This window comes from Cyclopterus lumpus, chromosome 16 (genome assembly GCF_009769545.1).
Source record: "Cyclopterus lumpus isolate fCycLum1 chromosome 16, fCycLum1.pri, whole genome shotgun sequence".
NCBI classification, from domain to species: Eukaryota; Metazoa; Chordata; class Actinopteri; order Perciformes; family Cyclopteridae; genus Cyclopterus; species Cyclopterus lumpus.
Window position 1 is genome coordinate 7,857,523 of NC_046981.1, and position 21,811 is coordinate 7,879,333.

Below are 21,811 nucleotides of genomic sequence, written 5' to 3' on the forward strand. Positions count from 1 at the left end.
CTCTTTTATGCTATGTGACAAATCCACAAGTGATCGGATTTATTTATTTGCAGTCCATGTCTGACTTTTATTAAAGTTTAGTTACATTTCATCGGAACAGATGATTGTGCAAAACTACGTAGATGATGGCCATATGCTGTTTCTTTGCAACTATCTACAAACACATTCATCATACTGCATGCAAGATTAGAATAAATAGCCCCTACATACTCATGTATGCTTTTAAATGTCATAAACACATCAATTAAAGTCTGATGTTTATGCTGTATGGTTTTTTACTGTTCTTCATAAAAAATTGCCAAGACTTTAAAATGTAACACGGTTGTCTTAAAACACACTGAACAGAACAGTCTAACTTTATTGTTCAAAGCAGAAAAAGACCTTTTCATGAAATTGTTAAAAAGCACAAGCATACGTTAGCAGGTAAGTACAATAGCTGTATAACTACCATATATGGTAACAATTGCAGATAATGAGTACTTTATGACAATGTCGTTAGTTATTCAGGAGAATTGGGACAGTGCTGGACTAGTAAGAGGCTCATGAGCTTCGCAGTTCGCCTGTATGGCATGTACAGTGACATGGTGTTAAACATCAGCACCTACAGTATGTTGTCTGGGTATTAAAGGTCCCATGAGTGAAGTTGTCGCTCCACAAGGCAGAAAGTATTTTAGCATTTGTCTGAGGAACCAAGCTAATGTTAAGGCCACTCTATTATGTCTAATTTCCGTATCCACTTCCGTCCTCTCTGAAGACAAACTAAAATGTTCTCGTTTGAGGCGAGAAGTAAAACTCCAAATAACGTTTTTTTACAGAAATACTGTCAGTAGAAGTTCCTTGTCACATTTTGATGTACACTTTGAGTTTCTAAGTGCTTTCTCCTCAGCGTCGTCTTCTGCGCCTGTGATCAACAGCTCGTCCTCGCCGTGGCCTCTGCACACTTCCATTTGTGTTGGTGAGTGATTCAGAGGGACAGGTGCCATGTACATCAGGGGACGAAGGTGCAGGAACCACTGCCACAGCTGACTGATTATTTGAATGCTGGGTGACTTGTGGCAGCTGCTGTATTTGTGTTTGGTGCTGTTGTGACTGTTGTCCTACTTGTGGCTGCTGTTGCTGCTGCTGATGTTGTAATAGTTGTGTTTGCAGTGGTGCTTCAACCCTCTGTTGTTGCTGCTGCAGTGGTTCTGTCTGTTGCAGCAGCTGCTGCTGCTGAGCTGGCTGTAAGTGCTGTTGAGATGTTTGCGATTGGTGTGCTTGTTGTACACGATGTTGCTGTGGTTGTTGCTGGGCTTCGAGCACTCCCAACAGCCTTTGCAAGAGAACATTGTTTTGTTGTAGACTGGATGCTAATGCCTCTTGTGAAGCGACAAGTGTTGTCATGTCCTGCCTGAAACCGTCCCCAAATTCCCGCAGACTCTTTTCTACCCGGTTGCCAAGTTGAATTGCTGCTTCCCCTAACCCTCGTAGCTCATCTTCAAGCCAAGAGCTGCGCGGAGGGGCTTCAAGAGGACCCTGGTGGGCTCCAAGTGAAGGCTGAGGGCTACTGGGCTGGGGGCTGCCATTGAGGAAAGGAGCACTGTAGAGGGGGGAAGGAGGCAGCCATCGTTCTGATGGAGGTGGTGGTCCAATGCCCAGACCCAGTCCTAATCCCAATTTATCTTCCATGCTGTTCTCTCCTGGTTCACACTCAGATTCTCCCATATCTCTGTCTTGCTCAGTATTGTCCTCATCTTTCTCTAAACCATCTCTCTCTGAGCCTTCCACTCCCACACCTGCCAAAAATATTGTAAGTGGACAGAAGTAGATATTAGTTGCGTATATTAAATCAACAAAAACAAAACACAGTCAGTTATTCAATGTACCTGTATCAGAGTCAGGGAAGCATGGGAAACTGGGCTTTGGTCTGGAGCTTTGCTTTTGCCTGGTGTGTGAAAGTCTGGGACTAGTCTGGGAAGGACGGCCAAGCATCGAGGCTCCTCTGCTGGATGGTAGGTAACAGCTGCGGTGGCGAGCATCCGCTAGCCTGCCTCCGTTGCGTCTCTTCAAGTCGTCCCATCGCTTTTTTACCTCGCGAAGTGTGCGTGGGACTCTGGACACGGCATTGACTCTCTCCAGGATTCCTGCCCAGATGCGCTCTCTCTCCCGCCGCCGGAGCCGACCCGCAGGACCAAAAAGCTCTCCTTCACACCGAGTGACTTCTGACACCAACACCTCTAGCTCTGCTCCACTGAAACGACTCTTTCTTTTTCCTGCACCGCCAGCAGCCAGTGCAGCTGACATAGCTCTGTCTGTCGAGAGAGAGAGAGAGAGAGAGAGGTGAGAGAACGTTCCGAATGGAAAGATATCAAGTGTAGCTAAATATACTGTGTGAGAGAGATAAATGCACAGCAGTGTGAGTCTTATTTTCACTGTACTAAGCCAAGACATTTACAACTATTATTCATTTTGGAAAGGCATGGAGCAATAAGAGCATCATTTATCTCATTCTTCCTTGATTGATTATACTGGTGCGAAATGTTTCCTTGGTAAAACAAACCAATGTAGTAATTTGCAGATTTGCACAAATAAAATGTATCAATGTGTACTGAGGCTTACTTTGTTCAATGGACAAGAGTTCATCTGAGGACATGCCGGGTGCCATGATGTTGGGATGCACCACTACCACGTTGAAGGGGAGTCCCCCAGGTAATCCACTGCTCTGGTCACAGCTGCCCTCCGAGTCGTCGTCCTCCCTGGGGAAGCCGTTTTCTGAGGCTCCCCCTCCAAAGGGTCCCTCCGGAGACTCCACTTTGATGTGCATGGGAGGTGATTGCTCGTACAGCAGCCCCCCCTCCTCGTAGTACTCAGTCATGGGTCAGACCTGATTTAGAGCAGAACTGACTGGCGGGCCAATTCTGATACTGGCAGCTGCTGCCCCATTAACACAAGTTCAAGGTGTCACTGAACCTACCGCTAAAGACATAACAACTCTTCAGTATACTGTATCTGGTAATTATGACTACAGCTGCCACCCACACTGATGTATGATGAAATATAGAGTGAAAGCACCCTTAAATACTGGTTGTTAACAGTAAGGTTCAATTGAATCAAGACATTGTTGCCACTTAGTGAGAGATACTATCTTATAACTAGAGCATGGTGTCCAGATACTTTCATGGCTAGTTGCAGCCCCTTAAATCTCTTTCTTTCATTGTCATGTATTCTAATATGTTACTGAAAACATAAATACACGGTGTAAAAACACCCGGAGCAGACTGAGAGCTACATTGAAACGTCCAGTTGTCACACAGTGAGATGCAACTTCAAGGCAGTGAATCGCCTCGAGAGCTGAAATAAAACAACAAAACATAACACTGTTTACAACTGTGTAGCATTTCAAAAATAGTCTGTCCGTTTTTTTATGACTGCCGATGACTTCTGTATTCTGTCGCATCGATGCGCATTTTTTTTTCTGCACCACATCCGCAACGGTTGCGCATTCCGCATACATTAGGCGCTGATCTTGTCACTAGCTGTGAGCTAACAGGCTACCACAGTTTGGGGTAAAGCTGCAGTCTGAACTGCCAACGACAGCTGAGCGGACATGACAAGAGTGCGAACGTATTTGTATTTCTTACCTCATAATAACTGCACATGGGAGACAAAACAAAACCAAAACACAATTGGTGCAGCTGTTAGCCCAGCGGCCGATACACAAACTGAAGACAGTCGCTTACTATTGACGTCACTGAGGGGGTCTGTTCAGGACCAATCCAAGTTTGGAGATGTTTACAGGTACCTGTAGTTCTCTTACATTTCTGAGCGGTGTAAACAGTAAATTCAGAGGAAGGTATGAGTCATTTTGTCCTAACTAGGAAATAGAGACAGCAAGACTGCGTCAACACCTAAAATCATTTATTAATTGATAATGATCAAGTCAGTGGAAAGCAGACCAGCAAAACATGCATGTATTTTTTTTCGAGGCAATTCAACATTGAGAATATAAAATGTAAAATCATTAGTTAATATTTGATGGGCTTTAAAAGAATGTCTCTAGTAATCAACAATCAACTCAATACAACAAAGCAAAATGAAATAATAGTGTGCCCTATAATCAGTCTTTCTGACCAGTATCTGGAAAATTATCAAAGTTTACCCAATATTAGGATATTAAATCATTTGAGTTAGGGACTATGCAATGGGTTGTAGATTTGCATAGTGGAACACATCTTATAATCACAAGTGTATGTCTAATACCACTGCATTCATTAAAATTCATACAATTATAATCAAGATAATTTCAAAAAAATAAACCCTAAAAAATAATATAACTGTAAACTTAAACATGACAAATGATTTAGCTCTGTGCACCCTCCATCTTGGCCTGTCTTTGTGTTCTTATTTATACTCAGTAATTAATGCATATGTATGACGATTACTATTTAATATATCAAGTATTATAAAAGTAGGATTAATAGCTGCATATATATCTGTATATATAAGCTACAAAGGACTCATGGAAATCTATATGTTTTTCTCTTGGACCATGCTGCTGTTTCCCAGGTGAGATAATGTTTAATTATTGTGCAAGGTGCATGGAAAAGTCCTTGAGAGAGAGTTACGTAAAGAATGGTCTGCCTGTATATAAAATACAGGCAAACCTGTTGTGTGTGGATTCAGTAGGTGAATCATGAGGAACTTCATTCTTTTGGCCCTGTTTGCTGCAGCCTGGTCTGCAACTACAACACCTGGATCCGCAACACCATGGCCTCCAACTAAAGTCACTTTCATGGAAGCAACATTAAGCTCTGGAATGTTTTACTGAAATAAATGATCATCAACCTCACTCTCTGTTGTTGCTGGTTTTGTGCTGTTGGATGAAACATACATTCATAGTTTAGAGAGTCAGCAGGAAGGAAAACAAGAGAAATATTGTCCTTTAGAAATGAGTACAAGGTATATGTCAAAAACAACTCTGCATGAATATCACCAATCATAAATCTACTTATCAAAAACAAATAAAGTTGCCACAAAATGAAATACCTTTCACCAACATTAGCGATAAAATACCTCATGAAATGAAAATGAAAATGATTTATACATGTTTCAGTACTTTCACAACTAAAATGCTGAACTGCTGGAGAGGAAGGGACTACTTGCAAAAGATAAATATAAATATAAAGATTGTTCAAAATAGTTTAGCATTAGAGGGAGATTCATTATTTCATCAATAATAATGGTACATTTGAACTGAATGTTGCACAAATCAGTCAAATCAAATATAACCATTCAACTCAGTCATCTTGGATGATGAATACTGCGTTTATTTAATCATCGGATATTAACAACAGGGAAATAGTTATTCCGATATAAATATACATATGATATTACAGTATGAGCATGTTTGCTTTTGTTCACAAGTGTGTCAAAATATCTTTATGATAAATACTGTACGGAAAACAATACATTTACACAAAGATGAAATTCATGTGTCATCACAACATCAACAACTATTTAATAAATAAAGGCTTGCAAACAATGCCAGTGCGGCCAACTAATGTTCCCCCTGAAAAGAAATTGAGAAATTAAGTTTTGATGTGTACATTAATGTGTATAGTAATTGCTTTTGTTTTTTAATTGCCATCAGATTGCATTCAAATAAGCAGTTTGACAGTTTGATTCTAGTTTGAATAATGAATCAGGAAAATAAACCGGAGACAGACATGAACACACATCTGTAACTGGCAGCGTGGGTGCAAACACACACATCATAAATTAAATATACACCATTTACATACACCGTTGATATGAAAGTTATTGTGTGTTTCTCCAGATGATGGTATTTTGTGCACATAAGAAGTTAATGTCTGGTTGTAATGGAGTGGGTTTCATTGACAGGAAAACAGACATTTAAGAATAATGTCATACAACAAAAAAATTGATTTTATATAAATCAACAGAAATATTGATTTTATAAAGTCAGTGTCAGTGACAGGTTGTGGGACTGGAGCTCACATTATCAAAATGTTGGCTCTCGTCTTCCAGATGTGTTTTTACACACGTTACACAACAAGAGAAAGTTGAAAAAAATGTAAATCGTTCATGACCTTGGCCAAGCAGATAGCAAAGGGACAGAGTGGCTTTAAAAGGGCCTGCAGTGCAGCTGAGTTCACACCTGAAACGGACACCAACATGAAGGCTTTCATTCTTCTGGCTCTGTTCGCAGTGGCATGTGAGTATGAATATATTACTTTAAACGTGTTATTTAAAGTCACTTTGTTCCTTTTATGACAGCATGTGAAGTAAAAAGAAAAAAAGGATTTCTTTGAATATTGAACCTTCTTTCATTTCCATCAGATGCTGCTCCCATCGAGGATGACAAGATTGTCGGAGGCTACGAGTGCAGAAAGAACTCTGTGGCCTACCAGGTCTCTCTGAGCTCTGGCTACCACTTCTGTGGAGGTTCCCTGATCTCCAGCACCTGGGTGGTGTCTGCTGCTCACTGCTACAAGTCGTAAGTGCAGACGTTTGTTTTTAAGGATATACATTAGCTTCACAGTCATACTGAAAATACTTTGAGTGATTTAAAATTGCTGAGATACTGAGACACAGAGACACTGAGATACTGAGACACAGAGACACAGAGACACTGAGACACAGAGACACTGAGACACAGAGACACAGAGACACTGAGACACAGAGATACAGAGATACTGAGACACTGAGATACTGAGACACAGAGACACTGAGACACTGAGACACAGAGATACAGAGATACTGAGACACTGAGATACTGAGACACAGAGACACTGAGACACAGAGATACAGAGACACTGAGACACTGAGACACTGAGACACTGAGACACTGAGACACTGAGACACTGCCCACTTACAGGTGCAAAGTCAAATCACTTTCATGTAATTTAAGCCTTGTGTGTTTCTCTGCAGCCGCGTCCAGCTGCGTCTTGGTGAGCACAACATTGCTGTCAATGAGGGCACAGAGCAGTTCATCAACTCTGCTAAGGTCATCCGTCACCCCAGCTACAACAGCCGCAACCTGGACAATGACATCATGCTGATCAAGCTGAGCAAGCCCGCCTCCCTGAACAGCTACGTCCGCACCGTGTCCCTGCCCTCCAGCTGTGCCGGCTCTGGCACCCGCTGCCTGATCTCTGGATGGGGCAACACCAGCGGCTCTGGAAGTCAGTAACACACTGCAGTCATACCTGGAGCCTAGTTTTAGTGCATTGTGGGGTGTGAACTTGTACATCTATTGTTGATGTTCCTCTCTAGGCAACTACCCCAATCAACTGAGGTGCCTGGATGCCCCCATCCTGAGCGACAGCAGCTGCAGGTCTGCCTACCCTGGACAGATCACCTCCAACATGTTCTGTGCTGGATTCCTCGAGGGAGGCAAGGACTCCTGCCAGGTAGGAGCTGAAGTCGCCATCGTTGTTTCGTAGCGCCTCAAACGTTGGAACACGTCCGCTCACATGTTGCCCTTTCTGTGTGCGTCCTATCAGGGTGACTCTGGTGGCCCCGTGGTGTGCAACGGTCAGCTGCAGGGTGTGGTGTCCTGGGGTTATGGCTGCGCCCAGAGGAACAAGCCTGGAGTCTACGCCAAGGTCTGCAACTACAACACCTGGATCCGCAACACCATGGCCTCCAACTAAAGTCACTTTCATGGAAGCAACATTAAGCTCTGGAATGTTTATCTGAAATAAATGATCATCAACCTCACTCTCTGTTGTTGCTGGTTTTGTGCTGTTGGATGAAACATACATTCATAGTTAAGAGAGTCAGCAGGAAGGAAAACAAGATAAATATTGTCCTTTAGAAATGAGTACAAGGTATATATCAAAAACAACTCTGCATGAATATCACCAATCATAAATCTACTTATCAAAAACAAATAAAGTTGCCACAAAATGAAATACCTTTCACCAACATTAGCGATAAAATACCTCATGAAATGAAAATGAAAATGATTTATACATGTTTCAGTACTTTCACAACTAAAATGCTGAACTGCTGGAGAGGAAGGGACTACTTGCAAAAGATAAATATAAATATAAAGTTTGTTCAAAATAGTTTAGCATTAGAGGGAGATTCATTATTTCATCAATAATAATGGTACATTTGAACTGCATGTTGCACAAATCAGTCAAATCAAATATAACCATTCAACTCAGTCATCTTGGATGATGAATACTGCATTTATTTAATCATCGGATATTAACAACAGGGAAATAGTTATTCCGATATAAATATACATATGATATTACAGTATGAGCATGTTTGCTTTTGTTCACAAGTGTGTCAAAATATCTTTATGATAAATATTGTACGGAAAACAATACATTTACACAAAGATGAAATTCATGTGTCATCACAACACCAACAACTATTTAATAAATAAAGGCTTGCAAACAATGCCAGTGCGGCCAACTAATGTTCCCCCTGAAAAGAAATTGAGAAATTAAGTTTTGATGTGTACATTAATGTGTATAGTAATTGCTTTTGTTTTTTAATTGCCATCAGACTGCATTCAAATAAGCAGTTTGACCGTTTGATTCTAGTTTAAATAATGAATCAGGAAAATAAACCGGAGACAGACATGAACACACATCTGTAACTGGCAGCGTGGGTGCAAACACACACATCATAAATTAAATATACACCATTTACATACACCGTTGATATGAAAGTTATTGTGTGTTTCTCCAGATGATGGTATTTTGTGCACATAAGAAGTTAATGTCTGGTTGTAATGGAGTGGGTTTCATTGACAGGAAAACAGACATTTAAGAATAATGTCATACAACAAAAAAATTGATTTTATATAAATCAACAGAAATATTGATTTTATAAAGTCAGTGTCAGTGACAGGTTGTGGGACTGGAGCTCACATTATCAATATGTTGGCTCTCGTCTTCCAGATGTGTTTTTACACACGTTACACAACAAGAGAAAGTTGAAAAAAATGTAAATCGTTCATGACCTTGGCCAAGCAGATAGCAAAGGGACAGAGTGGCTTTAAAAGGGCCTGCAGTGCAGCTGAGCTCACACCTGAAACGGACACCAACATGAAGGCTTTCATTCTTCTGGCTCTGTTCGCAGTGGCATGTGAGTATGAATATATTACTTTAAACGTGTTATTTAAAGTCACTTTGTTCCTTTTATGACAGCATGTGAAGTAAAAAGAAAAAAAGGATTTCTTTGAATATTGAACCTTCTTTCATTTCCATCAGATGCTGCTCCCATCGAGGATGACAAGATTGTCGGAGGCTACGAGTGCAGAAAGAACTCTGTGGCCTACCAGGTCTCTCTGAGCTCTGGCTACCACTTCTGTGGAGGCTCCCTGATCTCCAGCACCTGGGTGGTGTCTGCTGCTCACTGCTACAAGTCGTAAGTGCAGACGTTTGTTTTTAAGGATATAAATTAGCTTCACAGTCATACTGAAAATACTTTGAGTGATTTAAAATTGCTGAGATACTGAGACACAGAGACACTGAGACACAGAGACACTGAGAAACAGAGACACTGAGATACAGAGACACTGAGACACTGAGACACTGAGAAACAGAGACACAGAGACACTGAGACACTGAGAAACAGAGACACAGAGACACTGAGACACTGAGACACTGCCCACTTACAGGTGCAAAGTCAAATCACCTTAATGTAATTTAAGCCTTGTGTGTTTCTCTGCAGCCGCGTCCAGCTGCGTCTTGGTGAGCACAACATTGCTGTCAATGAGGGCACAGAGCAGTTCATCAACTCTGCTAAGGTCATCCGTCACCCCAGCTACAACAGCCGCAACCTGGACAATGACATCATGCTGATCAAGCTGAGCAAGCCCGCCTCCCTGAACAGCTACGTCCGCACCGTGTCCCTGCCCTCCAGCTGTGCCGGCTCTGGCACCCGCTGCCTGATCTCTGGATGGGGCAACACCAGCGGCTCTGGAAGTCAGTAACACACTGCAGTCATACCTGGAGCCTAGTTTTAGTGCATTGTGGGGTGTGAACTTGTACATCTATTGTTGATGTTCCTCTCTAGGCAACTACCCCAATCAACTGAGGTGCCTGGATGCCCCCATCCTGAGCGACAGCAGCTGCAGGTCTGCCTACCCTGGACAGATCACCTCCAACATGTTCTGTGCTGGATTCCTCGAGGGAGGCAAGGACTCCTGTCAGGTAGGAGCTGAAGTCGCCATCGTTGTTTCTTAGCGCCTCAAACGTTGGAACACGTCCGCTCACATGTTGCCCTTTCTGTGTGCGTCCTATCAGGGTGACTCTGGTGGCCCCGTGGTGTGCAACGGTCAGCTGCAGGGTGTGGTGTCCTGGGGTTATGGCTGCGCCCAGAGGAACAAGCCTGGAGTCTACGCCAAGGTCTGCAACTACAACACCTGGATCCGCAACACCATGGCCTCCAACTAAAGTCACTTTCATGGAAGCAACATTAAGCTCTGGAATGTTTTACTGAAATAAATGATCATCAACCTCACTCTCTGTTGTTGCTGGTTTTGTGCTGTTGGATGAAACATACATTCATAGTTAAGAGAGTCAGCAGGAAGGAAAACAAGAGAAATATTGTCCTTTAGAAATGAGTACAAGGTATATGTCAAAAACAACTCTGCATGAATATCACCAATCATAAATCTACTTATCAAAAACAAATAAAGTTGCCACAAAATGAAATACTTTTCACCAACATTAGCGATAAAATACCTCATGAAATGAAAATGAAAATGATTTATACATGTTTCAGTACTTTCACAACTAAAATGCTGAACTGCTGGAGAGGAAGGGACTACTTGCAAAAGATAAATATATATATAAAGATTGTTCAAAATAGTTTAGCATTAGAGGGAGATTCATTATTTTATCAATAATAATAATGGTACATTTGAACTGAATGTTGCACAAATCAGTCAAATCAAATATAACCATTCAACTCAGTCATCTTGGATGATGAATACTGCGTTTATTTAATCATCGGATATTAACAACAGGGAAATAGTTATTCCGATATAAATATACATATGATATTACAGTATGAGCATGTTTGCTTTTGTTCACAAGTGTGTCAAAATATCTTTATGATAAATACTGTACGGAAAACAATACATTTACACAAAGATGAAATTCATGTGTCATCACAACATCAACAACTATTTAATAAATAAAGGCTTGCAAACAATGCCAGTGGGGCCAACTAATGTTCCCCCTGAAAAGAAATTGAGAAATTAAGTTTTGATGTGTACATTAATGTGTATAGTAATTGCTTTTGTTTTTTAATTGCCATCAGACTGCATTCAAATAAGCAGTTTGACCGTTTGATTCTAGTTTAAATTATGAATCAGGAAAATGAACCGGAGACAGACATGAACACACATCTGTAACTGGCAGCGTGGGTGCAAACACACACATCATAAATTAAATATACACCATTTACATACACCGTTGATATGAAAGTTATTGTGTGTTTCTCCAGATGATGGTATTTTGTGCACATAAGAAGTTAATGTCTGGTTGTAATGGAGTGTGTTTCATTGACAGGAAAACAGGCATTTAAGAATAATGTCATACAACAAAAGAAGTGATTTTAAATAAATCAACAGAAATATTGATTTTATAAAGTCAGTGTCAGTGACAGGTTGTGGGACTGAAGCTCACATTATCAATATGTTGGCTCTCGTCTTCCAGATGTGTTTTTACACACGTTACACAACAAGAGAAAGTTGAAAAAATGTAAATAGTTCATGACCTTGGCCAAGCAGATAGCAAAGGGACAGAGTGGCTTTAAAAGGGCCTGCAGTGCAGCTGAGTTCACACCTGAAACGGACACCAACATGAAGGCTTTCATTCTTCTGGCTCTGTTCGCAGTGGCATGTGAGTATGAATATATTACTTTAAACGTGTTATTTAAAGTCACTTTGTTCCTTTTATGACAGCATGTGAAGTAAAAAGAAAAAAAGGATTTCTTTGAATATTGAACCTTCTTTCATTTCCATCAGATGCTGCTCCCATCGAGGATGACAAGATTGTCGGAGGCTACGAGTGCAGAAAGAACTCTGTGGCCTACCAGGTCTCTCTGAGCTCTGGCTACCACTTCTGTGGAGGCTCCCTGATCTCCAGCACCTGGGTGGTGTCTGCTGCTCACTGCTACAAGTCGTAAGTGCAGACGTTTGTTTTTAAGGATATACATTAGCTTCACAGTCATACTGAAAATACTTTGAGTGATTTAAAATTGCTGAGATACAGAGATACTGAGACACTGAGACACAGAGACACAGAGACACTGAGATACTGAGACACAGAGACACTGAGATACAGAGATACAGAGATACTGAGACACAGAGACACAGAGACACAGAGACACAGAGACACAGAGACTCTGAGACACAGAGACACTGAGATACAGAGATACAGAGATACTGAGACACTGAGATACTGAGACACAGAGACACTGAGACACTGAGACACAGAGATACAGAGACACTGAGATACAGAGACACTGAGACACTGAGACACAGAGACACTGAGACACTGCCCACTTACAGGTGCAAAGTCAAATCACCTTAATGTAATTTAAGCCTTGTGTGTTTCTCTGCAGCCGCGTCCAGCTGCGTCTTGGTGAGCACAACATTGCTGTCAATGAGGGCACAGAGCAGTTCATCAACTCTGCTAAGGTCATCCGTCACCCCAGCTACAACAGCCGCAACCTGGACAATGACATCATGCTGATCAAGCTGAGCAAGCCCGCCTCCCTGAACAGCTACGTCCGCACCGTGTCCCTGCCCTCCAGCTGTGCCGGCTCTGGCACCCGCTGCCTGATCTCTGGATGGGGCAACACCAGCGGCTCTGGAAGTCAGTAACACACTGCAGTCATACCTGGAGCCTAGTTTTAGTGCATTGTGGGGTGTGAACTTGTACATCTATTGTTGATGTTCCTCTCTAGGCAACTACCCCAATCAACTGAGGTGCCTGGATGCCCCCATCCTGAGCGACAGCAGCTGCAGGTCTGCCTACCCTGGACAGATCACCTCCAACATGTTCTGTGCTGGATTCCTCGAGGGAGGCAAGGACTCCTGTCAGGTAGGAGCTGAAGTCGCCATCGTTGTTTCTTAGCGCCTCAAACGTTGGAACACGTCCGCTCACATGTTGCCCTTTCTGTGTGCGTCCTATCAGGGTGACTCTGGTGGCCCCGTGGTGTGCAACGGTCAGCTGCAGGGTGTGGTGTCCTGGGGTTATGGCTGCGCCCAGAGGAACAAGCCTGGAGTCTACGCCAAGGTCTGCAACTACAACACCTGGATCCGCAACACCATGGCCTCCAACTAAAGTCACTTTCATGGAAGCAACATTAAGCTCTGGAATGTTTATCTGAAATAAATGATCATCAACCTCACTCTCTGTTGTTGCTGGTTTTGTGCTGTTGGATGAAACATACATTCATAGTTAAGAGAGTCAGCAGGAAGGAAAACAAGAGAAATATTGTCCTTTAGAAATGAGTACAAGGTATATGTCAAAAACAACTCTGCATGAATATCAGCAATCATAAATCTACTTATCAAAAACAAATAACTTAACACTTGGATCAGCAACACCATGGCCTCCAACCGTCACCTCAGTCATTTGTTGAAGGTTTAAAAACTGCATAAGCCTTGAATAAAAATAAATATAATATACAGTATATCATCTTTTTAATTTATTGGCAGAGCTAAACCTATTGTACTCAAACTGTGGACTTTCAAAATATGATTTCACAACTTCTTGAGTGACATAATTGTTTATGTCACTCAATTAAGAAGTTGTGAAATCATATTTCACAACTACTTACCGCTCATTATGTTGATTCACAAGGTACTAAACCTTTTTCTTCACTAAATATCTATGAGTTTAGGATCTAATGGTGCACACATTCTGACCCAAAAATGACAGACATCACATATCAATACAAATATGGCCTTTATTGGTGTTAAGACAAACTGACCAGAATGAAGGCTGATGTTGAAGCATAAAAAAGTCTGGGTGTTCAACGCTGCACTTTGTATTTCAGGTGTGGAATGTCTATTTATTAGTGTATTTTCTAGAAATGTTAGCATCCCTTGATTTCAGCCATTATATTATAGAATATATATATATATATATATATATATATATATATATATATATAGAAAGGTCACAAGTAAAGCCGATATTTACTTAAAAGTAAATTCAAAATGCTGATACATGTCCTTGTTGGAGACCAGAACGAAACAAATTTGAAATCAGTACACATCACTTCCTCTGAAACGTCATGAATAACAGTTCACGTGTGGAAGACAAGGCCTGCATGATTTGAGATGCACACATTGGAAATTAGATTCACATTGGTCATAAAGCGAATCAACAGCTGTTTGAAATCTGTAAAACTATGCAGCTCCACGGTGCGCGTTACAACTAAGAGGAAACGAGTTCTTTGTCAGGTCTGCACGTCAACTCAGTGTGACGTCAGCCCCTCTGATCAGTGCAGCGGGCTTTTCCCAGTTAAACAAATGAATGAGGGTTCAAAATGTTTCAGTGGTTATTTCATGTTTTCATCAAACTTGTTTTCCATAATCAGCCATTTCCAGTTTCTGTTTTCAAATGCTTATTCTGTTGAAGCTGATGATATTATCCCAGGGTTGATTCTACCTGGCATTGATGCACTAAAATGTACACACTACTTTGGAGCATCTTTTTGACACATTCTGCATCTTGTTTTGTTTTTTTGATGAACAGAAATGTAATTACAGAAACTAACATCAAGCTAGTGGTTTCAACCTAAAGTTGCTTGATGAGCTACATAAAAACAGAACGGGTCCCTATTTTGTACATTCACATGTGTATATTTCAGAATCTTTCTCAGGCATGACAGGTTGAATACATGATTGTAAACCAATCTTCCACATATTTTTTTTTTTTTAATGCATTTCATTTCCCGTAAACTGACAATGTTTGTACAGTTTTAATTTTTTTTTCCGGACTACGGGATCCTCTGTGTTAGCACAGAAGGGGCACGTGTCCTCATTCAGGTCATTACAACTGGCCTCTAGCATGCTGCAAATAATGGTGATAGAGGTCTGAAATGACAAGATATGCATCACCACACACAGCACACTTCACACCATCTGCAGACGCCACATTTGATATGCTGGCAAAGTGTCTTTTCACAGTTCTCAACGGATTAATTGGTTTTCCAAGTGCATCTACATCTACTCCGTCACGACTGGTCTCTCTGTCTTGGATCGAATGTGCACTGCTGGGACCCTGAGGAGTTTGACCCAAATCAGGACCCTTACTTACGAAGGGAATCATGGGAGCGAGAGGAGACTCTTGCGTTGCTTGGTCTGGACATTTGGAAAAGTGGCCCAGAATACATTTTTTTCCCTCAGGATCTGGATGTAATGTAGCCACGTGGTTATTTGCGGGAGGGAAAAACATTTTCTTGTTGGACTGCGTATGATCGTCCATGGATAAATCAAAATCAGAGTCCTTGTGTGTTGAGGAATGGCAACGCTGGTGACTGAACAGCAAATCTAGAGTGTGAAAGCTGCACCTGCACTGCTCACATTGATAAGGCAGAAACACTTTCTTGGGCCTTTCATGAATCCACTGGAACTCTGGGTGCTCGCTCATGTGTTTTTTATACGAATGCACAAACCGAAAACCTCGCCCGCACTGAGGACAAGTGAAGCGTCCGCGTCTCTGCCGATGGATCCTCTGATGATGCCACAGTTTCTTCCAGTTTTCCAGAATCTTGCCGCAACAGGAGCATGTGTAACTCTGACCCGAGGCGTGGGTGAGCATGTGCGCTCGCAGTCTGCCCATGTGCCTGAACAGTCGCCCGCAGCTGGGACATAAATATTTGTTGGGGTCCGAGCGGTTGTCTAGTTTGTTTAACTTTGACACGAGGTGTGAGAGATGGTGAGGCGGCATGCCCGTTGACTGAAACGGTTTCTTTAAGTTAGCAAAGTGTTTCTTGGGACTGGTCTGCGATGTCATTTTCTGCGTTTCACAATTTGCACCCGCGAGAGACGCCGCCGCATTGTGTCCCGACGAACACCGAAGTGCCGGCACAGTGTACTGTATTAATGACATCGTCTCTTCCTCTTTTACCGCAGAGCTGGGCGCGTTTCTCTCTCCTCGGCACTGACTGCGATGGGCACTGAACTCAGACAGCACACCAAACAGCTTGTCGCAATACAAGCAGCGATAAAGTTTTGCACCGGTGTGGGCCCTCATGTGGCTGTTGAACTCCTGCAGATGGTCAAAAACATTCTTGCAGATGTGGCACGTGTATGTTAGGGCAGGCTTCGCACGTCTGTTGGGCTGTAAACCGCCACCGCTTCCGGAAGGTCGACAGGTGTGATTCTTTGCATTGCTGTAATGAGTGAATGCCTTTTCACAGCGTGTGCAGTTGTAACGCTTCACGGACCAGTGTGTCAGCTCGTGGACGCGGAGGAAATAGGCCTGACCGAAGGCTTTGCCACATATATCACATTTGTAAGGCTTCTCTCCTGTGTGGACGCGCACGTGTCTTATGAGGGCAGACTGAAACGGGAAGGTTTTACCGCAGTATTGGCACACTTTCTTTTCTCTCTTTTCTTGGGAAATGGGTCTCTGAAGTCCGTCAAGTTTTCCATGGTCTTTCCCTATGCTGTGTTTGTCAGATTTCTTCTTCTCAGAGTCCTGGTCCAGCATCTGTGCATGCATCGCCATATGAGAGGAATACTCCGCGCAAGAGAATTTGATCTTGCAAAATGGACATTTTTGATATATGTTGCTCTTTTTGTGCGTCTTAAGATGAAGATTCAAGTTCGAATTTTTGCTAAAACCTTTGTCGCATTCGGGGCATTTGAAAGGCCGTTCTCCTGTATGAATGCGTTGATGTATGATGAACTGAGAGTGAAATTTAAATACATGACCACAGTAGCCACATTTTAACAGAGTTTTCGCCCCCTTTTTTATGTAGCTGACAGAGTCGGCTTCCTTATCCTCGTCACCATTGTCTGTATTTTGTTGAGTGTCATCGCTGCTTTTATGACCCTCTACAAGCGTCTCTCTTTGGAGCAAAACACTCCTTATTCTCCTCCTCCTCTTGCCGCCTCTCTTGCGCCTGAAAGCGTGGTTTGGACCCAGAGCTTTAACGGTGGTGTTGGCATTGCATTGTAAAGATTTAGGACTATTTAACTGGGACGGAGGATTTAAATGATCCAGCTCTATCTTGATATTCTCAGCTTTCACCGCAGGCGGGACTCCAACAGCTTTAGCTGGTTGTTCCGAGGACGTTACAACATCTGTGCTATAGGACTCTGTATTCTGCAGGTTTTTTGGGGATCCAAGACTGCTTTTTGATTGCGACTCATCGCTGCCAGTCATGACGGCAGATGCCGGCTTTATGTTCATTGGGTCATCACTCTGAGTAGGGCTTACCAAGTTTAAACCCTCTGAAGAAATAACTTCAGGATCAGCTGGCTGAGAACTCAGTTGTCTTTGCGGTAATGCACCTTCCTTTACGTCCGTCTGCTGCTCTTGCCCTTCTTGCTGGTAGAGTTGACCGCTCTTTCCATCTGTCTCTTGTTTGTCAGCGTTTAGTTCCACCTGCTTATCGGTCTCTGTTCCCTCTCCACAGCCTGTGTTGTTGATCAACAGTGACGAGGCCTCCTGGGAAACATCCAGCCTGCACACTTTTGCTGGAACTTGCTGATCGGCCACTTTAGATCTTCTTCTTCTTCTTCTTTCAATACCTTGTAAGACCAACGGATTCCTACTTTCTGCAGGTGTCACCTCAGTTGTCTTGGGGTCTACGTTGCCTTCCGATTCAGGCTTTCCTTCCTGTGTTGAAGGGTGTTGTTCACCTCTACTCCTCAGTCGCCGTGCAGGACCACTAACATTATTAACAGAAGCAGCTGGAGCAGGAGCCCTGGCAGCAGCAGCCTTAACAACCATAGTTTTAAAAGGTGCAATTTCAGATTTTTTTGGTCTCCCTCTTTTCCTTTTTGGCAGCAGAGGGACGCTGTCTTGTACTTTGCCATCAGAAACAGTATGAAGACCAGACGTCTCCTTATGGGGGGAATTATTGATTAAGGGAGCGACTCTTGGCAAAGGAATTGTTGTGCTGATCTCCTTATGTTGAACTGCATCATAACCAGCCAAATCTGGATGTTTTATGCCTTCAGGCAAAAGTGATTTTCTTTTACGCGGGCGGCCAGGTTTCCTGCGGACCTCCACAGGCTGTCCACGGCTGTCTGTAGTGGAGCTGCACACAATTGCAGTCGTCTGGGACTTTGCTTCGATCCCTGCCTGTGAAGACGTGTGCTCACTGTGTTGACAATTCGGTCCGCCGACTGTTTCAGAGTTAACTCGGCCATCAGACTCCACATGCCCCGATGAGTGGGACTCAGGTGCAGGTGGAGTCAGTTCTGCTGCTTTCATTTCCTCTCCCCAGTTGGAGTCCACGTCTTCCTGACGGCCTCCCTTGTCTTCAGGTTTCTGTGCGAGAGAAGAAAAAAAACTGCATTTGTCACAAATGTAGAAATGGTATAGGTTTTCTAAAATACTATAAATATAAAAACGTCCAAAAATCATTTATCAATGCAAATGTTAATGCTATCATAATTTGTTCAGTGCCGTTATTGTCTGTCTGTATGTATGCATGCAGGTAAATCCTAAAACAATCAGGTCTACAATACAAGAACACATGCAAATGAAAATGCAGGAAAATTGTATATACAAATGTATCTCTCAAAAAACATTAAGTGTACAGTTAATTCTTAGTGTATGTTTATTTCCATCTTTTGGGAACTGTCGTTCCTTCATCTGGATGTCGTAGGACCGACATACAAATAAAAAAATGATTCTCTGCACATTTAAATAGTCTAAATGTAATATACACTAGACAATCAAAAACAATACCAAAAAAAGAAACAAGAAAGTCGTGAAAAAGCCCTCAAGTTTAAAATGCGTTATACAGAAAATGCATTCATGTTTCAATAGTAGGTAAATACTGTAATAGACAGCATAACTTTTGGAGTGATATGTCTATTTGTATGTCTCACTAACTACCTGCTTGCAGTCCAAAGGCGCATGAATGGAATTGGGAGGATGGGATGCCACAGAGGTTAACTCAGACACTGTATTTTGGTCACTGCTTCCTCTGCTGAAGGACATTTTACTCCCCATGTCTGTGAATTAAACAGTGATAAATGAGACTGTAACTCATAAAAACAGTGATGTGTATTCCTACAGAAACCACGACACAATACCTTTACCAGACTAGCTCACCCATTACTATTGCTGGCTTGAATACACAGCAGGCTTGGCCCATTTGTCGCTATAATTTAGGAGTGGGTGGCTGCATTACGAGCTTTCAAAGCTAAGACAGCCCATCAACTTCATGCAACTTTGATGTGTCAGTGATTCAAGCACAGGTGTCTTCAGCTGAGCCATGATGCAAAACTGGACCATTCACCACGACATCACTGGAAGAGTTTACAATTGAGTGGTGCAGATTCATGCTGGATTAACATGCATTATCTGTCAGACTTCAGTTTCCCACAAAAAACAAACAAATTGTTGGTTATTATCAAATAAAAAAATCTGCTCAGAGATAATAATGTTATAGGGAACTGTGGAGTTGGAAAAGTCATTCCTATCTTACATAACCTGGTGGAGGAAAGAAACTAAGAACATTTACTCAAGAACTATAGTTATATAGTACTAGTATATATTATACATTACACATTTTTTAAAATAAATGATGACGTATCAAGACGGAATAATCTGCCTATATGAAATTAGCTCCATCCCCACCACCTACAGCATTACAATGCTACTTACAAGTTATGGCATCAGAAATAATATAACATATTCAAGTTAAATAAGGAAATGTGAAATGTGTAAATACGTCCTCCAGCCCCATCCCCACATAGACGTAAGCTACCTGCTGAACCCCGGGGCTTCAACACTAAGTACGGCGTCGCAGTTTGCAGCGCTCCAGATGTATGAATGCTGCACGTCACTCAAACACAACCTCCACCAGTGTGTCTGCATGGAAGGTGGTCGCTCGTGTCTGCCCGCCTCTCATCTGCCCTGCAGACACGTCTCATGTGACAGGAGTCTTTTTTTTTTTTTTTTTTGTTAGCACGTAGCAAGCGGCTTATAACTGTGATTGCCAGCGCTCGCACGTACACTCACTGAAGCGTAAACGGATCCCTTAACATGCCGTCTCAAACACACACACGCGCGTGACCCAACAGACAGCGTCCAGCGACGTGAATGGAGGCGCTAGCTCTCCGTAGGCCACACTGCTACCTCCAGGGATTTACCGTTACAGGCCACACGAACCGAACAGTTACCGACAATGTCAGCTCGCGAGACGTTCTCTACCGCGAACAGCGGTTACCGAACGCGACGGTCGGTGCCACCAATAAACACAAACTGCTTGCCTGAGTGGGAGAGTCAAGGCTGGTCTCTGCGTAGCCATTCACTGGACGCTGGTCGATTAGCTAGCATTGGCTAGCTCAGAGCCAACGTATGCTCTGTCGTTGCGTGGGTGTTGGCCACTTTTCTACAATCCAGCATTGGTCTGTGAGCTGATCTGTTAATGTGGAGCTGGATTTCTCTTCTTCTCAGAGCAGTTTGCGGCAGTGAGCCGCTCGGTATCCAGGCACAAAGCAACACGAAAGTGTCAATCACTGCGAGCGCAGGGAGTGGATGCTTCAGGTGGTGTGGGAGATTTGGATATTATGTTTATATTATGATTTGTTCTGTAGAAGTAAGATGTAAAAAGTCAAATGTGATGTATGGCTTTTGAGGACAGGAAGCTTGGAAGTGAAACATGTGATGCACACCACAATCAATCATTTGGCAAGAAGAGAAACTACCACCTGTCACATCTCAAAGTTGGGTGCCACGTCGGCGAACATCGACCACTCCAATGTATTTATGTGCCATTCTTTCCTCCAACATAAGGTGCTTCTCTTTTTTTTCCCCCCACACATGGGATCTCGAGATTACAGGCACACAAACAGCACGTGAACGCCGCATCCACGTTTTGGGATATGTACCTCATCATAAATGGACACACACACAGCGCCTTGTTTTTGCTTTGAAATGGCCCCACGGATGTATAAAGAGAGGGGCCCCCTCTGCTGGAGATTAGGCCCCGCAAGAGAGATAACCATGAATAAACCACGACATCAATGGGGAAAAGGGGCTTCCAGTATCTGAAGCTGAGAAAAGAGAGGAGAGAATAAAAAACGTGACACTGAATATATATATATATATATATATATATATATATATATATATATATATATATATATATATGACTGTCTCAGAAAATTAGAATATTGTGATAAAGTTCTTTATTTTCTGTAATGCAATTAAAAAAACAAAAATGTCATGCATTCTGGATTCATTACAAATCAACTGAAATATTGCACGCCTTTTATTCTTTTAATATTGCTGATTATGGCTTACAGCTTAAGAAAACTCAAATATCCTATCTCTAAATATTAGAATATTTCCTCAGACCAAGTAAAAAAAAAAGATTTATAACAGCAAAACAAAATCAAACATTTGAAAATGTCCATTAATGCACTCAGTACTTGGTTGGGAATCCTTTTGCACGGATTACTGCATCAATGCGGCGTGGCATGGAGGCAATCAGCCTGTGGCATTGCTGAGGTGTTATGGATGCCCAGGATGCTTCAATAGCGGCCTTTAGCTCATTTGCATTGTTGGGTCTGGTGTCTTTCAGCTTCCTCTTCACAATACCCCACAAATTCTCTCTGGGGTTC

General features: G+C 42.4%; 5 protein-coding genes across 10 annotated transcripts; 3 read left to right on the forward strand and 2 right to left on the reverse strand.

Annotated features, from left to right (window-relative positions):
- Nucleotides 1–38: 38 nt before the first annotated feature.
- si:ch211-261d7.3 (RNA polymerase II degradation factor 1) lies at nt 39–3,727 on the reverse strand. Of its 5 annotated transcripts, none has more exons than XM_034553146.1 (4): nt 3,621–3,727; nt 2,599–3,330; nt 1,866–2,291; nt 39–1,775 (listed from the first exon to the last, which is right to left on the reverse strand). In XM_034553146.1, the coding sequence occupies exons 2-4, from the start codon at nt 2,852–2,854 to the stop codon at nt 883–885; spliced, it is 1,575 nt and encodes a 524-aa protein (XP_034409037.1). In that variant the 5' UTR covers nt 2,855–3,330; nt 3,621–3,727; the 3' UTR covers nt 39–882. The 5 variants fall into 5 exon arrangements, with proteins under 5 accessions (XP_034409037.1, XP_034409041.1, XP_034409040.1 ...); XM_034553150.1 differs by having other exon boundaries at nt 2,599–2,863; nt 3,621–3,708; XM_034553149.1 differs by having other exon boundaries at nt 2,599–2,910; nt 3,621–3,708.
- Nucleotides 3,728–6,174: 2,447 nt separating this feature from the next.
- LOC117745091 (trypsin-3) lies at nt 6,175–7,655 on the forward strand. The gene is made up of 5 exons (XM_034553151.1): nt 6,175–6,214; nt 6,340–6,496; nt 6,931–7,184; nt 7,276–7,412; nt 7,506–7,655. Exons 1-5 carry the CDS (start codon nt 6,175–6,177, stop codon nt 7,653–7,655), a joined length of 738 nt encoding a protein of 245 aa, XP_034409042.1.
- A 1,413-nt stretch (nt 7,656–9,068) lies between these two features.
- LOC117745172 (trypsin-3) lies at nt 9,069–10,421 on the forward strand. The gene is made up of 5 exons (XM_034553289.1): nt 9,069–9,108; nt 9,234–9,390; nt 9,697–9,950; nt 10,042–10,178; nt 10,272–10,421. Exons 1-5 carry the CDS (start codon nt 9,069–9,071, stop codon nt 10,419–10,421), a joined length of 738 nt encoding a protein of 245 aa, XP_034409180.1.
- Nucleotides 10,422–11,836: 1,415 nt separating this feature from the next.
- Nucleotides 11,837–13,325, forward strand: LOC117745173 (trypsin-3). The gene is made up of 5 exons (XM_034553290.1): nt 11,837–11,876; nt 12,002–12,158; nt 12,601–12,854; nt 12,946–13,082; nt 13,176–13,325. Exons 1-5 carry the CDS (start codon nt 11,837–11,839, stop codon nt 13,323–13,325), a joined length of 738 nt encoding a protein of 245 aa, XP_034409181.1.
- An 846-nt stretch (nt 13,326–14,171) lies between these two features.
- On the reverse strand, nt 14,172–20,745 carry si:dkeyp-84f3.9. Of its 2 annotated transcripts, XM_034554235.1 has the most exons (3): nt 20,456–20,745; nt 19,074–19,192; nt 14,172–18,500 (listed from the first exon to the last, which is right to left on the reverse strand). In XM_034554235.1, exons 2-3 carry the CDS (start codon nt 19,188–19,190, stop codon nt 15,045–15,047), a joined length of 3,573 nt encoding a protein of 1,190 aa, XP_034410126.1. In that variant the 5' UTR covers nt 19,191–19,192; nt 20,456–20,745; the 3' UTR covers nt 14,172–15,044. The 2 variants fall into 2 exon arrangements, with proteins under 2 accessions (XP_034410126.1, XP_034410127.1); XM_034554236.1 differs by lacking the exon at nt 19,074–19,192.
- Nucleotides 20,746–21,811: the final 1,066 nt, after the last annotated feature.

Coding starts and splice junctions, on each gene's coding strand:
- si:ch211-261d7.3 (XM_034553146.1), bottom strand. CDS start 2,854: ATGACTGAGTACTACGAGGAGGGGGGGCTGCTGTACGAGCAATCACCT. Junction 2,292..2,598: donor ACTCTTGTCCATTGAACAAA/GTAAGCCTCAGT, acceptor CTCTCTCGACAG/ACAGAGCTATGTCAGCTGCA. Junction 1,776..1,865: donor CTTCCCTGACTCTGATACAG/GTACATTGAATA, acceptor TATTTTTGGCAG/GTGTGGGAGTGGAAGGCTCA.
- LOC117745172 (XM_034553289.1), top strand. CDS start 9,069: ATGAAGGCTTTCATTCTTCTGGCTCTGTTCGCAGTGGCAT. Junction 9,391..9,696: donor GCTGCTCACTGCTACAAGTC/GTAAGTGCAGAC, acceptor GTTTCTCTGCAG/CCGCGTCCAGCTGCGTCTTG. Junction 10,179..10,271: donor GAGGCAAGGACTCCTGTCAG/GTAGGAGCTGAA, acceptor GCGTCCTATCAG/GGTGACTCTGGTGGCCCCGT.
- LOC117745091 (XM_034553151.1), top strand. CDS start 6,175: ATGAAGGCTTTCATTCTTCTGGCTCTGTTCGCAGTGGCAT. Junction 6,497..6,930: donor GCTGCTCACTGCTACAAGTC/GTAAGTGCAGAC, acceptor GTTTCTCTGCAG/CCGCGTCCAGCTGCGTCTTG. Junction 7,185..7,275: donor CAACACCAGCGGCTCTGGAA/GTCAGTAACACA, acceptor GTTCCTCTCTAG/GCAACTACCCCAATCAACTG.
- LOC117745173 (XM_034553290.1), top strand. CDS start 11,837: ATGAAGGCTTTCATTCTTCTGGCTCTGTTCGCAGTGGCAT. Junction 11,877..12,001: donor GGCTCTGTTCGCAGTGGCAT/GTGAGTATGAAT, acceptor CATTTCCATCAG/ATGCTGCTCCCATCGAGGAT. Junction 12,159..12,600: donor GCTGCTCACTGCTACAAGTC/GTAAGTGCAGAC, acceptor GTTTCTCTGCAG/CCGCGTCCAGCTGCGTCTTG.
- si:dkeyp-84f3.9 (XM_034554235.1), bottom strand. CDS start 19,190: ATGGGGAGTAAAATGTCCTTCAGCAGAGGAAGCAGTGACCAAAATACA. Junction 18,501..19,073: donor CGCCTTTGGACTGCAAGCAG/GTAGTTAGTGAG, acceptor TCTCTCGCACAG/AAACCTGAAGACAAGGGAGG.